We start from the raw sequence: 17,168 nt of genomic DNA, 5'->3' as shown, positions 1-17,168 counted from the left end.
TGTTTGAGGTTAATTGATTTTGATTTCGCAAGCTTGGAGTCGGAGATCTGGATTGTGTTCGCATCTATGGAATGCGAGGAGAATTTAATGGTGATATTCAGTTCGCATTTGGTGACACAAGTACGTGGTTGATGATTTTTGGTTGGTTCGCATTTGAAATCAGTGGGTTTCGCATTTGGGTTCGTATCTGGGTTTCTCAAACAACTGAAATGCGAATATGAGACAACTGATTAATTTCTCAGTTAATGCGATGAAATGCGAATGAACTCAAAGACGGATGGATGCAAGATGCGAAGAACTTGAATGAAAATGCGAAGTTTTTAATGTATAAATGCGAATTGGGGAAGAAAGTTAGAGTTTCGCATTTGGCACCTGATCTTTTCAAGAAATAATATAAGTGGTCCAACTTCGCAAAATGGGGTCATAAAAAGACAAGTGCAGAATTTTCATTTCGCATCCCTGTAGTTGGACCACTTATATTATTTCTTGAAAAGATCAGGGGCCAAATGCGAAACTCTTAGCTTTCTTCCCCAATTCGCATTTATACATTAAAAACTTCGCATTTTCATTCAAGTTCTTCGCATCTTGCATCCATCCGTCTTTGAGTTCATTCGCATTTCATCGCATTAACTGAGAAATTAATCAGTTGTCTCATATTCGCATTTCAGTTGTTTGAGAAACCCAGATACGAACCCAAATGCGAAACCCACTGATTTCAAATGCGAACCAACCAAAAATCATCAACCACGTACTTGTGTCACCAAATGCGAACTGAATATCACCATTAAATTCTCCTCGCATTCCATAGATGCGAACACAATCCAGATCTCCGACTCCAAGCTTGCGAAATCAAAATCAATTAACCTCAAACAAATCGTGAACTTCTTATGCGAACTGTTTTGACCCACAAAACCAAATGCGAACTCAATTCATGCAATTCCTATTTTTTTTTTTTAAGAATCTACAAAAATAATAATTAAAATTGAATTACATGTAAAACCAATTCAAAACAAAAAATCTTATTTTGTTTCCCGGTATAATTTTGAATACTTTTCAACTAATAAGATAAAAGTAAATCAAAATGGATTACGAATTTTCAAATTTTATTATAAATATACACATAAGTATGAACTATATGTAATCCTTTCATAACAAACTTTTAACCTATATATATATATATATATATATATATATATAGATATATATATATATAGAGAGAGAGAGAGAGATATTTGCGTAGTAGATGAACCATAGGCGCCAATTGCAAACATATTCTATAATTATAATTTAACATATAAGAAGGCTTCATCGGTTCTACAGTCTGCTACTGCGTATGTTTACTATTTACGATTTTTACTTTCTCGATTATACACCATTCACACTCACTTTGTGTTCCTTTGTACATGCATAAACTACATATATTCTATCGGCTTCACAAAAACCATCTGCTCTATCGGATTCATCAAAATCAAACAGGTATGTGTATTTAACTTTAAATTATCTCTTATTCAAGTACTATATGATGAAAAAGTCTACTATTTATAGTATTTTTTTAGTTAGATGCAACGTGTTTCAAAGTAACTAGCTTCACCTAAGAAAAGAAGTATCATCAAACCAATATATGTCGGCAACTCAAGCATCATCTCCTTATAGACCATTCACATTACCAGAAACACATAAATAAAATCTGGTTTTGATCTAAACTATTATAACAAAAACAAATGGTAATAAATTTCGTATTTGAATAATCATACTTTTTGATTTGTTATGTATAAAATAAAGTATACATTTTTTTGTGTGTTTTACAATTTGCAATGAGGTTTGACGGTAAAGAAAATAAACATAATAATGTTATCCAAATTGATGCAGAAAATACAAAAGGTATATCACATATTTACAATCATTATTAGTATATCATCGTTATACATTATTCATTTAAAAAAATATTGCAGAAAAACGAAAAGCATATAATAAGGCATGTTACGAACGACGAAAGGAGAAAAACAAAATGAGACGAATAGCTAATGGGGAAGGAAATAGTCAAAACGCAACATTTTTGTCAAATGTGCCAACAGTAAATAGGAATCTGGTGGATATTACCAATGCATCTCCTACATGTGTAATGGATTTTGGTCAAAAAAAGTTGATTTATAATAGAAACCCTTATCAACGTCAGACGGAACCAACCATAACAAAACCAGGTAACTATGTCTGAAGTTATCATATTACAATCTAAGTAGTACAACATTACATTTAACCATAATCTTTCATAATTTACATTCTTAATGAGAAATTTTTGTTTATACGTAGGTATTCAAAGTCAGCCTGACGTAATACTACCTCCACGCGATGAATTGATAACTCAAATTTCAACATCAATAGGTCAGTATTTGATTTTTACCGAAAAATATCATATATATTGGCTAATAATTATGTGTAATTATTTTAATTTTATTTATATTACATTTAACTAATGAATAAAATGTCTACAGATCCACAAGGTTGTATCCATGGCAATGTCACTCCATCAGTACAAAATGGTAGCATCTCGGATGATCCATATAGTTTTGTTTTCGCCGGTATCCGTAAAAAACATCGTGTGGTGAAGTTCAATGATATATGTAGTTATTGTGGGGCAAAACGACTACAATTTGAATCTGCTGGCTTTTGTTGCATGAGTGGAAAGACAAAGTTGGCAGACTCATCTATTCCTGACGAATTACACAATCTTTTCACCTCAGAAACAAAATTAGGCAAATTGTTTAGAAAGAATATACGTGCATACAACACCAACTATTCATTTGCATCAATGGGCGTAGAAGTGGATGAATCGATGGCCAATATGACATCTGGGGTATACACTTTTTGTGTGAATGGAGGGATATACCATAGAATCGATCAGTTAGTTCCAAGGAAAAAGGATGAACCTAAGTTCTTACAATTGTATTTTTACGATGTTGAAGCTGAGATGTCAAATAGACTCGAATGGAAGAATCTTGCTAAACCAATTGTTGAAATTTTGACTCGCGTTCTTGCTACAAACCCATACGTTGCAATATTTCGTAGCCTTGCTGATCTAGGACCGCTCGACAATTACAGAGTCACTTTAAATGCATCAGTAGAACTAGACCAAAGGGTGTACAACCGGCCAACCACATCCGAGGTTTGAAATTAATTATGTACATATGTTTTTGAGAAAAAAGATGTTTCATGTATTAAATATAACTATGCAAATTACGTACCAGTTTTAATCATATTTTTTCTATTGTATAATTTCACAGGTTGCTGGTATTTGGATTGAAGGCAATGACAACATAACCGCATATAAAAGAAGTATTATAGTATATGGAAGGTCCGACAAACCAAAAACAATTCAATCTTATTGGGGATGTTATGACCCATTGTGTTATCCTTTATTCTTTCCAAATGGTGAGCCTGGATGACATTCTAACATACTAAGGCAAGGGGTTTCATTCAATGAGATGGTTAATGACGACCAAATCTTCGATGAAGATCTAGAAGGTACGCATAGCCACAATTTTAATATTGTTAAATTTTACAAATGTAAAAATTGATATAATTTATTCAATTTAATCATTATGTAGAGACTGATATAAGAACGGGTAGGAAAACTGTAACTATGCGGGAGTACTACTGTTACAAGTTGCAGATTCGATCAAACTTGAACGTAATTATGTTAGGAGGGAGATTATTACAACAATTTGTGGTAGATATCTACATCAAGATTGAGACTTCGCGTTTGGAATTTTGTAGAAAAAACCAATCTACAATAAGAGCGGAGTTATACCAAGGTGTTGTGGATTGTGTCAATGCCGGTGAGGTACAAGCAAGTATGATTGGGCAACGTGTTGTTTTGCCAGCAAGTTTCATCGGAGGTCCTCGTGACATGCGACGACGATTTCTCGATGCTATGGCTTTAGTTCAAGATGGAGGGAAACCTGATATATTCCTTACAATAACGTGCAATCCGAATTGGCCTGAAATCCAAAATGAGTTACTTCATTTTCAAACAGCACAAGATAGACCAGATCTGGTTGCAAGAGTTTTTCGTGCTAAGTTACATGACCTTAAGGAACAACTCTTGAAGAGGCACGTCCTTGGTGTGGTGAGTGCATATGTTTATGTAATAGAGTTCCAGAAACGTGGTTTACCACATGCTCATTTTCTCTTAATAATGAAACCTGAATGGAAGCTCACCAATACAGACCATTATGATAAGTATGTGTGTGCCGAAATTCCAAACCCGACAAAGTATCCTATACTACACGATCTGGTCAAACACACATGATACATGGTCCTTGTGGTACATTAAACAAAAAATGTTCTTGTATGCAAGGTGATCCACCAACCTGTCGTTTTAGATACCCTCGACAATTCAACGAAGCCACAACACAAGGAAAGGACACATATCCGGTTTATCGAAGGAGAGATAATGGAATTGCTGTGAATAAACAAGGTATTATGATGGATAATAGATGGGTTGTCCCATATAACCCAAAGTTGTTGATGATGTTCAACTGCCATCTAAATGTTGAGGTTTGCTCGAGTATAACATCAGTGAAATACATCTTTAAGTATATTTACAAGGGTCACGACAAGCAAGTTATCCATATTGATCCAGATGCACAACCTGTTGTTATCAATGAGATAAAACGTTTTCAGGATGCACGATACGTCTCCGCTCCAGAAGCAGTATGGCGAATTTTTAGCTTTTCTCTTAATCAAATCCACCCTAATGTGATCACTTTGCAATTGCATCTTCCAAACCAACAGTTGGTTAGGTTCACTGATGATGATGCAATGAAATCAGTTGTTGAGAGGGAGAAAGATAAGAGATCAATGTTGACTGCATTTTTCAAGATGAATAAAGATAACGTTAATGCAAGAGAATATTTATACAAAGATTTTCCCAAACACTTCACATGGAATAAAGAATCGCGTCTATGGAATCCTCGAAAAGTATCACGAGCAGTTGGTCGTTTGGTTTCTGCAAATCCTGCTGAAGGTGAGCGATACTATCTACGTGTGTTATTATGTCATGTTAGGGGTCCTACATGTTTTGAAGATCTGTACACAGTCAATAACGTAAGACATCCCACATTTCGAAAAGCGGCTCTTGAAAGAGGGTTAATAGAGACAGATGATAGTTTATCGCAGTGTCTTGTAGAGGCCTCCTTGTTTCAGTTTCCAAATGCTCTCAGAAGGTTGTTTGCAACGATATTAGTTTTTTGTGATCCTGGAGATGTTCGCAAGATATGGAATTCCCACTACAATTCTCTCTCCGAAGATTATAGTAGACAATACGATAATGTCAATCGAGTACAAAATATGGTCCTTACAGACATAAGCGTATTCCTACAGTCTATGGGTAACAAGCTTGATAACTTTGATCTCCCGACTGTAAACACCGATTTGAATTTTCAGTCTGGAGTTTTTCGAGAGGTACAAGAAGAATGCTCTATAATTGTGGAAGATGACCATTTGCGTGCCAAAGAGTTTCTCAATCCTGAACAAAAATATGCATATGATGAGATCATGAGGCATGTGTGTACTGATTGTACAGGAGTGTTCTTCATAGATGGTCCTGGCGGAACAGGAAAAACATATCTGTACAAAGCTTTACTTGCTAATATACGCAAACTTGGTCATATTGCACTCGCCACAGCTTCATCGGGTGTTGCGGCTAATAACATGCCTGGGGGGAGAACAGCTCACTCGCGTTTCAAACTTCCTCTAACTCCAGATAATAACTCATTCTGTAGAATCCAAAAACAAAGCGGTACCGCTCAACTACTTCGGCTTGCAAAAATAATCATATGGGATGAGGCATCGATGGCAAAGCGACAGGTGGTGGAGGCGTTTGATCGGACAATGCAAGATATCACTGGGGTGGCACTCCCTTTTGGTGGAAAGATAATGGTTCTGGGAGGCGATTTTAGACAAGTATTGCCAGTCGTAAGACGTGGGACACGAGCACAAATTGTAGACTCTAGCCTACGAATGTCGCCTCTTTGGTCTTCGATTATAAAGTTGCGGTTAACAATAAATATGAGAGCACTTACTGATCCATGGTTCTCAAACTTTCTATTACGGGTTGGTGATGGAGTTGAAGAAACAGTGGACGGAAGTTTTATTCGCATCCCTGATGATATGGTCATTCCATACACTGATAAAGAAAAATCATTAGATTCTTTGATTGATGCAGTGTTTCCCTCATTGGAATTTAATAGGTCTGAATCAGATTATATCATATCGCGGGCAATATTATCTACAAAAAATGACAGTGTCGATGCGATTAACGATTACATGATCGATCGATTTCAAGGAGAAGAGAGAATTTACTATAGTGTCGATGAAGCCATAGATGATAAAAATGGCTTCTATCCGTTGGAATTCTTAAACTCGATCAGTGTTAGTGGTTTACCTCCGCATTACCTTCGATTAAAAGTTGGATGTCCGATAATACTGTTACGGAATATTGACCCAGCAAATGGGTTGTGTAATGGCACCCGATTGATATGTAGAAGCTTTCAGCAAAATGTTATTGATGCAGAAATAGCTGTTGGTCAACATGCAGGAACAAGGATATTTTTGCCTAAGATTCCTTTATGTCCATCTGATGATGATATGTTCCCATTCAAGCTAAAGAGGAAACAGTTTCCTATTCGATTGTGCTTTGCAATGACAATCAATAAAGCTCAGGGACAAACAATTCCATATGTAGGTATCTATCTTCCAGAACCAGTATTCTCGCATGGACAACTTTATGTTGCATTGTCCAGAGGGGTTTCACGTTGCAATACAAAAGTATTAGTACAGCCTAACGAAAATTCAAAAGGTGATGGGGTTTATACAGCAAATGTGGTGTATAAAGAAGTATTGCACGATTAATATTTTCTATTGTCTTGACTGGTTGCTTTTTATTGGTTATTTGATGCATGATGTAACAAATAACACCATAGTTTGATTATATTGTCTTCAACATGTACTTTTTTTTAACATAACAATTTTGTAATGGAAACATATCACCGAAAGAACTCACGTGCCCCGCCGCTTTGCGCGGGTAGACGGCTAGTATATATATATATATATATATATATATATATATATATATATATATATATATATATATATATATATATATATATATATATATATATATATATATATATATAATGGAATGGTTTACTAAATATGATTTCCAAATTGGTCCTAGAATCAATTTTTCCGGTCCGAAACCGTAACTGAACGGGCATCAAATATGTATCAGTATATTCTGTACTAGATTTAGTCTCCAAAATAAATAAAAGTAAAGTACATCCCTAGGTTTGTGTTTTTTTACTACATGAGAAGTGGAGAAGATTATTTTTTTTTTCTATGCTCCCAATGGCCTATTTTTATAATTAAAGACGGCTCAGTTAAAAGGGTAGGTCAAAAGCTTTTCACCTTCCAAAATTAAAAAAATTAGTTAATCAAGGGTTTGATTTTGAATTTAATTTGTACGACCGTATATTGATTTTATGGATTTGGTTTTGTAAGAAAATGATTACGTGTCTTTAGCACCACATATATCATAAGCGATCTATTCGTCTATCGTGATCGTGATATATTCAATTTATGTGATGAATCTTAACCATAAAGAAATATTGAAGCCTCAGTTAGAAAATACCCGTTTACTTATTCATATAACAACAAAACAACAATGAATTCAGTTTGAACCATTGGATTTGAAAAGCCTCACATCAATCGATTTTGATGCCAATTCCACATTGTTTAAGTCAACAGAGCCTATGGTCTTGAAGAGACTCGTCAATCTTGGTGCACCGTAGGATTGGTTTTGGTGCTTACAGAACGCCTGGTGGCTTGGAAACAATGAAACTGATACATTGCACTTGACGAACGTTGTCAAATCCGATAACACGGATGAAAGCGTTGGGGTACTCCTTCTTGCACTCTTCAACTTCCTTCATGACCTGGGCTGAGTCTGTGCACCCGAACATAGGCAACTTCCACATTGTCCAGTAGCGTCCATCATAGTATCCGGGGGAATGGTGGTGCTCACGGTAAACAAATCCATGCTATTATATATAGACACCACAAATATAAATATATATTCACTTTACAATTAATTATGTTTTGTTTATATTAATCAATTAGTTAATAAAGTTAATAAAAGGTGATTATAAGAAATAGACCTCCAACTCGAATTCCAAGCAAGGAACCCACTTGTTGCGGAGAAGATAGTCGATTTCCTTAGACAATGCGGCGTCGGACAATGGTGGTAGGTATGAAAGGGTCTCGTACTTCTTTAACCCTATTGGTGGCCAAACCTATATCACATAATAAACTGATTCTGATTTTGATGCTGATTATAATAGTACTTAATTGTGGTTTATCGACCATATATACCTTCATGCATTGCACCCTTCCACCATTGCTAGGGAGGGAGGAAAAGTCGTTAGCTTTCTTGGTGACTGGGAAAGCGACATTAGACTTGAGACCGGTGAATGGAGCCGCCAAGCTAGCTTGGGCAGTGGTGGATCGGTTGACGGTGGCAACAGCGGAGGAGGAGACGGACGCCATTTAAATAATTTGCTGCTCTTCTCTTAGTAGTAGTTAGGAATGGACTTCTAGAATCCAATGAGTGATTTTAGTGCCTATTGATGTATAGGTATATATAGTACTAGTTGCCATCTAACGGACAAAAGCATATATGTATCTTGATTCTAACGTATGGTGTGGCTGATGACATTACATGCATCATGTCCACAAAAAGATTTTAAAAGGATGTAATGCCTTATCATTGAGGAACCATGAGTCAGGGTACTCCTATACCTTATCTCTTCTTCTAAAGGAGAGGTTGATACGTTATGGAGCTATTTTGAAAATGTTCGGTTGTGTACAATATGATACTATGATCCCCTTCTTAATGGGCTTAGGTCCAGTAAACATGCAGAAAAAATAAGGAACATGTGCGGATGTGCCATTGTTGATCGTTAGAGAAATGGGCCGAATCTTTGTTGGTTTATAACTTTATATGCCCACTGAGATTCAGGGGATGTTTGAGATTATTTATATGAAAGGGTTTATGTTTTTATAGGGCATGTGTTTATTTTTGTTTAAAATTTTTGTATCGTACCTCTCTATAAAGAAAAAATTATTTAAAATTATTATATATGGATTACTTCAATTTATTTATGTGGGCGGATTAGTTTATGCGTTAACAAAACAAAAATAAGGTGATAAGTTATTTATTAATGTTTGACAAATTCTAATTATATATATCAATGATAAAATGAGCATTTTTATCTATTATCGATTTATTTATTTTTCATATAACACTTTATATTTTTTTATACTATTTTTTATAAATAATTAAAATCAATAATATTACATAATATATATATATATATATATATATATATATATATATATATATATATATATATATATTATAACTTTTCTTATATATCATATCTTAATTAAGAAAAAATTTAACAAAAGAAAGTTAGGAATTTTACAAATCTTGAGTTGTTAAAAAAAAAAGGGAAGAAATAGATATGAACATAATCAAGGAGAAATATAGGATGTACAGTCCTACATAGGGGTTGTAATTGATTACATGACACGATACGAAATTGGAGCAAAACTGAATTTCGAATTTGTATTCGTGTCGTGTTCATATTAAGTGTAAAAAACACGTTATCGTGTCGTGTCATGTTTGTGTTTGTTGTGTTATGTATGATTGAATATTAATTAAATAAACTAATTGTTATATTATAATATCTTTGTTGTGTCGTGTTTATAGTTTTTTAATTGGTTCATTTTCGTGTTAGTTAAAAAAACACGATATCGTGTGGTTTCGTGTTCGTGTTATATAAAACTTTGTCGTGTTGTGTCTCGTCAGACAAAAAAAAACACGATACAATTGCCCAATTTAAATTCACAATTCGAACCAGTTATGGAAAATAATTAAGGGAGCAATAATTAAAGCGTAAAGTGAGTTTCGTTAAGTTGTGGTGTCTCATGGACATTCGTCAAGTATAGTGTCTTGTTGTCTGTAGACATAGTCGATCACTTTGATTGTGTGAAACACATAAAATTTTTGTGTTATCGTTTTTCATTGTGTTATTACTCTGTTGAATATATTATTTATCGTTCGTTGAAGTGTTTAAACCTTAACAAGTTTGAAAGGAGATGATGATTTTTGAGAGTTCAAATGAGGGTAATATATAACATACGATATAATTTTGTCTCAATTATGGTGTGTTTATTACCTCTACAAAATAAGTTAAAGTGACAGAACTTATTAAAATGTGTTTATTATTGGTACCAAACCACAATAAATAGAATTAAATTCATGTAATCCAAAAACTCAAAGTGTTTTTTATTAAGAATGTCAAACTGTAATAAACTAATAAACACATTAAATAAATAGCCCGCAAACGTCTATTTAGAGAAACAAGGTTATTAGATTTTTTGTTGGTGGATTTAGTGTCACCATGTCATTTTATGTAACTGGAACTAACATGTGAGTTAAGAGGCTTCATAATTTGTACTCCAATATATGTACGAGTTTTTGCGGAGTGCATGCATGTATAAGATCGAATTAGAAGTCGGTTCGACGACAAGTCGGGGGTCCAAGGGTAGCGTCCCTGGGTTCTGGGTTTCCAAATGGGCATGGTCTAGGGGTAGCACCCCTAGCGGGGTGCAAGGGGCAGAGCCCCTGACTCGGGTCCCGCTAATGAAATCGGGTCCCGCTAATGAAATCATATTCTTGAGGGTGATTATGGTAAAACTAACGAAACTCGTTAGTTTTGGAAACCCTAAATACTTATTAAAATCCGGATTACCCTGACTTGCTTCCAAAGCAACTCATAACGGCCCAACCCTAATGTAATCCGAATCTCCTTTATTATATAAACTGTTGGAATAGTGTCTAAGGCTGCAACTATATTACACAAGTATTTGATCCAGTTGTGCATGGTCCTTTTGGGTTGCCTTCACCATAGCAACTTGATGGATGATTTGTTAAAAGAGAGTAAATATTATAAGGAATAATATATGGCTATTTGATTAATATAAGTCATAGATTAATTGGAATTAATTTGGTGACTTAAAGAGATTAATTAAATAAGAGGGTATAAACTGTCAATTGTTTGATAGTTAAACTTTAGACTATAAATCCTTATCCTAGATAGGATGGACGATTTCTAGGTCTTGGATAAGCCAAAATCGTCCATAGGGTTATCAAGGAAAGGATATGGATCAACTTAAAGTCTAAGTTATCCAATTAGGGTTAAAGCTGTAATCCTTAAGGAGTCTACAAGTATAAATAGACCCTAGGGGTGAGGGAATTCGACACACCATCTAAAGTAGAGATACTCTGGCCGAATTCCTCCCCTCTCCTCTCTCCTAAATCATCTTGCTTGCTATTGGTGTTTGTAAGCCATTAGAGGAGTGACATTTGTGACTCTAGAAGCTCCAAGACAACAAGATCAACAAGGAATCCAAAGGTATGATTCTAGATCTATTTTAATGTTGTTATTTAACCTAATTAGTCATTTGAAGTCTTGGATTCAAAGCATGTTTAATTAGAAAGCCTAGATCTAAGCATTAGGGTTTTGCATGCGCACATAGGAAAGTTCTTATGGCTAAAACCCATCAGTGGTATCAGAGCCTAGCTTGGTTTTCTTTAAATTGTTGCTTGATTAACTGAAACAAACCTGCAAAATTCGATTTTGGGTTTATGAGTCATGGACTCGGCGAGTAGGCGTGACTCGGCGAGTCCCTTTGTGTACTCGGCGAGTCCGGGCGTCTGGATTAGGCAAAACCGGGATTTTTTCATGTTTATCTTATGGAAACTTACCTTAATCATATTAGATCAACCCTAATCCGTTTTTTTTTTATATATATGACTATAATCTTGATCTAATTAAAGATATTTATCATCTAATAAAATATTTAATTTCCTTATGTGATAAATGATTAATTATTTTGATAATTATCTTAAAAGAAATCTTGGATAAATCAAATAAAGATAATTAGGATATTAATTGTTAATTGGAATTATTTGTTATTTGATCCTTCATGTTTTAAATGTTTAAAACCTACCCTAAAGTTTTGAAATTTATATTTGTGATTAAAAGTTTTAATTTAGACAACTTAAATTTCAAACCCTAGATTTTGAAAAGTTTTAAAATACAACCCTATACTAATATGATATTACTAGAATAATATATATATGTATAACTAAATGCTAGTCTTACTGTTAGTAGGCCTCATTCACGAAGCCGATCTATAAGGTGGGTATAAGGTTGCGGCCTATAAAATGGCGCTTAATGGGTGTACACTCACACCCACCGCTTGCTTGATTGGTGGAGGGTCGTTAGCCGAACGGGTAGGATAGGGCAACCTCATCTTCTCATTAAAAGTATAATAAGAAATACAAAGTAACTACACGTTTTAAAAAATTTCCCAATCTTAGTTACTTTAGGAAAAGTGAATTGATGCAATCCCATGAAATTACACTTTGCACCTTGCTAAGAAGTTAGTGGAGCATGTGTGGTTTACCGGCACACTAATTGGTTCTAAGCGAAGGTGGCAAAGGGTGATTCATTGTTTATCATAGTTCGATGGAGCGTGTGTGGTTTACCGGCACATCGAATAGGTGATCGTTACAATGAAGGCACCATGTGAATTTGCATGGTAATTCACACCCGCTTTGTGATCCTCGGCATCCCAGTCACAAACGAGAGGGGCATATCGAGATTTAAACATGCCATTGAATAGTTTCAATGAATCTCATCCGAACCTAGGAATTCTCAAAAAACACTTAGGACTAATAGTTTAAGTTTTGTAATGGAGAATTAGTGAATCGTCATTCACTTACCTTCAATTTATTTGCATGTTAGATTACGGCATCCCTTTTCTAGTATGTAAATGTTATTGTTGGATCCTAGCCCTAATTTTCTTATTGGGTGATAATTAGGGATTATTATTCTAATATATCTTTGTCCTTTTCTAATTGAAGAGGTCACCCTAAGCAAACTCCAAGGTCTCTTGAGGGTCGCTGAGAGCAACTTCAAGGACAAGTCTGTTGCACCTACTCCCAATCCGTCCGCTGCTCCTGTCTTGGCTATTGGTCAAGGGAAGGGAAAGAAGAGGAAAACTTCATCGAATAACTATCGCAAGGTGAAAGCCCGAGATGGTGCCTCTTCTAGTGGGACCAAAGTTGATCCCGCTAAGACCTGCTCCAACCCAAAGGAGGCAGAGTGCCACCACTGCCACAAGATAGGACATTGGAAGAGAAGTTGCCCGGATTACCTGCAAGCGATCAAAGAAGGAAAGATCAAGCCATCTTTCGCAGGTATATACACAATCAAATCTAACGATTCTAATCATGCTATTTCTTGGGTTCTTGATACCGGTTGTAGTTATCACATTTGTTCTAATGTGCAGGGACTAAGAAGAAGTAGGGATGTAGAGCAAGGAAGGATCAATCTAATCATGGGGAACAGAAGATCGTCGCCTGTGACCAAGATTGGAGTGTATTCTTTAGTGCTTAGGAATAGTTTGGTTTTAGATTTGAACAATTGTTGCTATTCGCCAGAAATGGTTAGAAACATCATTTCATTTCATGGTTTATATAGACAAGGATTTAGATTTTCTTTTAATAATGAGAATGGTTCTATTTTGGCTTATCTAAATGGTGTCTTTTACTTTGAAGCTATACCATGTAATGGAATATATGAAACTGTTATGATTGTTGATAACTTAGGAAATGATGTTTTGAATATTGATTCTTCCACTAGTATGGATAAAGCATCCTTGTGGCATTGTCGTCTTGGACATGTCAACAAGAAACGCATAGCACAACTCCAAAAGGATGGAGTGTTGGAGTCATTCGACCTTAGGGAAGATGACACATGTGAGTCTTGTTTACTTGGAAAGATGACTAAGTCACCCTTCACGAGTACTTGTGAAAGGGGTGAGGGGCTATTGGACCTAATACATACCGATGTATGTGGACCCTTTAGATCAACCACGAAGGATGGGAACCGCTTCTATGTGACTTTTACCGATGACTATAGTAGATATGGGTATATCTACTTAATCAAGCAAAAGTCAGACACCTTTGAAAAGTTCAAAGAGTTCAAGAATGAAGTGGAGAATCAATTGGGCAGGAAAATCAAGATGCTTCGATCCGATCGAGGAGGAGAGTACCTAAGTCTTGAATTCCACGATTATCTCAAGGAGTGTGGAATAGTTTCGCAATTGACGCCTCCTAGGACACCGCAGTTGAATGGTGTGGCAGAAAGGCGTAATCGAACCTTATTGGATATGGTTCGCTCTATGATGAGTCGTGCTTCACTACCTATCTTCTTTTGGGGGTATGCCTTAGAGATTGCCGCCCATATCCTTAACCGAGTCCCTACTAAGAAGGTTGCCAAAACACCTCACGAGATGTGGACAGGGAAAGCTCCCTCGTTGGCACATATCAAGGTTTGGGGTTGCGAGGCTTTCGTAAGACGAGATACTCACGACAAGCTTGAACTTCGAAGTGAGCGATGTATTTTCGTCGGCTACCCGCAAACATCCTTTGGATATCTCTTCTATAGACCGAAAGACAATGTTGTCTTTGTTGCGAGGAGAGGAGTTTTCCGAGAGCGATAACTCATAAGCCAAGGAGACAGTGGGAGGCAAATCGAACTTGAAGAGATTCAAGAGTCGATAGATGAAGGAACCTCTACCGCTGGCATTCAACCCGAGGAGGAAACTCCGGTTAAACCGATTGACGAATCCTTACCTCTCAGACGTTCCGATAGAGTTAGAGTTCATCCCCAGTTTTATGGTTTTCATATTACTACCGAAGGGGACACGTATATTAGTGATGGTACACTAGTAAGTCTTGATGAACCTAATAGCTATAAGGAAGCCATGGCAGGCTCGGAGTCTGCGAAATGGAAAGAGGCAATGGATAGCGAGATCCAATCCATGTACGATAACCAAGTTTGGAATTTGGTTGATTATGTGCCCGAACGTAAGACCGTTGGGTGCAAATGGATCTTCAAAAAGAAGACCGACGTAGATGGGAACGTACACACATATAAGGCGCGATTGGTCGCGAAGGGCTTTACTCAAACTCCCGGAGTTGACTATGATGAGACCTTCTCACCAGTTGCGAAGATTAAATCTATTAGAGTGATGCTAGCAATTGCCGCATTTCATGATTATGAGATTTGGAAAATGGATGTCAAGACCGCTTTCCTTAACGGAAAGTTGGCTGAGGATGTTTACATGGCTCAGCCAGAGGGGTTTGTGGATCCGAAGCATCCGAATAGAGTGTGTAAGCTTGAGAAGTCCATTTATGGACTTAAGCAAGCGTCTAGCAGATGGAATCTCTGCTTCGATGAGAAAGTCAAAGAGTTTGGATTTGTACGAAGCGAAGACGAATCTTGTGTATATGTCAAAGCCAGTGGGAGTATAGTAAGCTTTCTCATTCTATATGTCGATGACATATTACTCATAGGAAACAACATCCCGACTTTGCAGGAAGTCAAGTCCTGGCTCGGGAAGTGTTTCGCTATGAAGGACCTCGGAGAGGCTTCTTACATTTTGGGAATAAGGATAGTAAGAGAAAGAAGTAAGAGACTAATTGGACTTAGTCAGAATACTTACTTAGAGAAGGTACTAAAACGTTTTAGTATGGAAAACTCAAAGAAGGGAGAATTACCGATACAAGGAAATGCCAAGTTGAGTAAGGAACCGAGGGATCATGGTAGATCTCGACAAGGAACCGAGGGATCATGGTAGATATCGACATATCGACAGAAAATATCACTTCATTAGACATCATGTAGAAGAAGGACAACTCGTAGTGAAGAGGATATCATCAGAAGATAACCCAGCAGATCCGCTTACGAAGGGACTGAGTAGGGTTAAGCACTTGCAGCATGCTAGGAGTATTAGGCTGAAGGATGATATTAGTATAGATTAGATAGTATTAGAAACGTATAATAGATAAATGTAATTAACATTTGATGATTAAATAAAGGAGTTTTATTTATGAGTAAAGTTACTGTCACATGTTAATTGTTTAACTATTGTTTCACTTTGCATGTTTTGACTTCCAGAATAATTGAGTTTATTAGGAATAATCGAATTATTCAAATGGTCCACAATCGTTCATATGTTGGGAGTATATATGAATGAAGATTGTCATGAATTGGTGTGTAGAATGTCTAAATGGTGTTAGACATAGCAAGGGTTGCTGCAACGTTCATGAGTGCTTATGAACTGGTTTTGAGCATTGGAATAAACCCGCGCTTGCTGGAATCGCTTTATGGAATACGATATAAAAGGTGATCGCAAGACGATAATATCATATAGTCTTAAAACCTAGATATATGATTTATTATTTGTTAATTGATTGTGCATTGATAATGCGAAAACGCATCAGTAACTTGGTGTTATAAAACGCTTTGTTGTGTATAGCTGGTTAATGAATAAGTAAATGCATATAAGTCGAAGTTTATCTGTAAATTTTATCCTAAGAGGATAGAAGAGATATCTTGGCCACTCGATGATTTGATTTGACTTATGTGTCGGGCCCGGTCAGAACTGAATTGATGTGTATGTCAAATAAATCAGAGATCGAGAAATCTAAATGCTTAACTAACCATTCCATAGGATTGTCAGCATGATATCTAACAGAGGACTGTACGATCCCTTATCTAAAGGACAAGATTGATTAGATCAGAGTTTGATAGCGTCTTTGAGAGCTACGATTGCAAACCGAATTGTACTTGTATAGTTACTAGACTTATCCAAGTGGGAGACTGTTGGAATAGTGTCTAAGGCTGCAACTATATTAGGCAAGTATTTGATCCGGTTGTGCATGGTCCTTTTGGGTTGCCTTCACCATAGCAACTTGATGGATGATTTGTTAAAAGAGAGCAAATATTATAAGGAATAATATATGGCTATTTGATTAATATAAGTCATAGATTAATTGGAATTAATTTGGTGACTTAAAGAGATTAATTAAATAAGAGGGTATAAACTGTCAATTGTTTGATAGTTAAACTTTAGACTATAAATCCTTATCCTAGATAGGATGGACGATTTCTAGGTCTTGGATAAGC

General features: G+C 36.1%; 2 protein-coding genes across 2 annotated transcripts; one reads left to right on the top strand and one right to left on the bottom strand.

Moving 5' to 3' along the window:
- The first annotated feature begins 1,814 nt into the window (after positions 1 to 1,814).
- Positions 1,815 to 7,850, top strand: LOC145030193 (uncharacterized). The gene is made up of 8 exons (XM_078978600.1): positions 1,815 to 1,881; positions 1,953 to 2,201; positions 2,311 to 2,382; positions 2,493 to 3,163; positions 3,282 to 3,333; positions 3,606 to 4,239; positions 4,383 to 6,677; positions 7,757 to 7,850. Exons 1-8 carry the CDS (start codon positions 1,815 to 1,817, stop codon positions 7,848 to 7,850), a joined length of 4,134 nt encoding a protein of 1,377 aa, XP_078834726.1.
- On the bottom strand, positions 7,680 to 8,687 carry LOC145031905 (ribulose bisphosphate carboxylase small subunit, chloroplastic-like). Its single transcript, XM_078980561.1, has 3 exons — positions 8,431 to 8,687; positions 8,217 to 8,351; positions 7,680 to 8,099 (listed from the first exon to the last, which is right to left on the bottom strand). Exons 1-3 carry the CDS (start codon positions 8,602 to 8,604, stop codon positions 7,866 to 7,868), a joined length of 543 nt encoding a protein of 180 aa, XP_078836687.1. The 5' UTR covers positions 8,605 to 8,687; the 3' UTR covers positions 7,680 to 7,865.
- Positions 8,688 to 17,168: the final 8,481 nt, after the last annotated feature.

Source organism: Lactuca saligna, chromosome 2 (genome assembly GCF_052625555.1).
Source record: "Lactuca saligna cultivar CGN05327 chromosome 2, ASM5262555v1, whole genome shotgun sequence".
Lineage (NCBI taxonomy): Eukaryota > Viridiplantae > Streptophyta > Magnoliopsida > Asterales > Asteraceae > Lactuca > Lactuca saligna.
The sequence above is the reverse complement of the archived record's forward strand: the minus strand, read 5'-3'. Positions and strand labels throughout refer to the sequence as shown.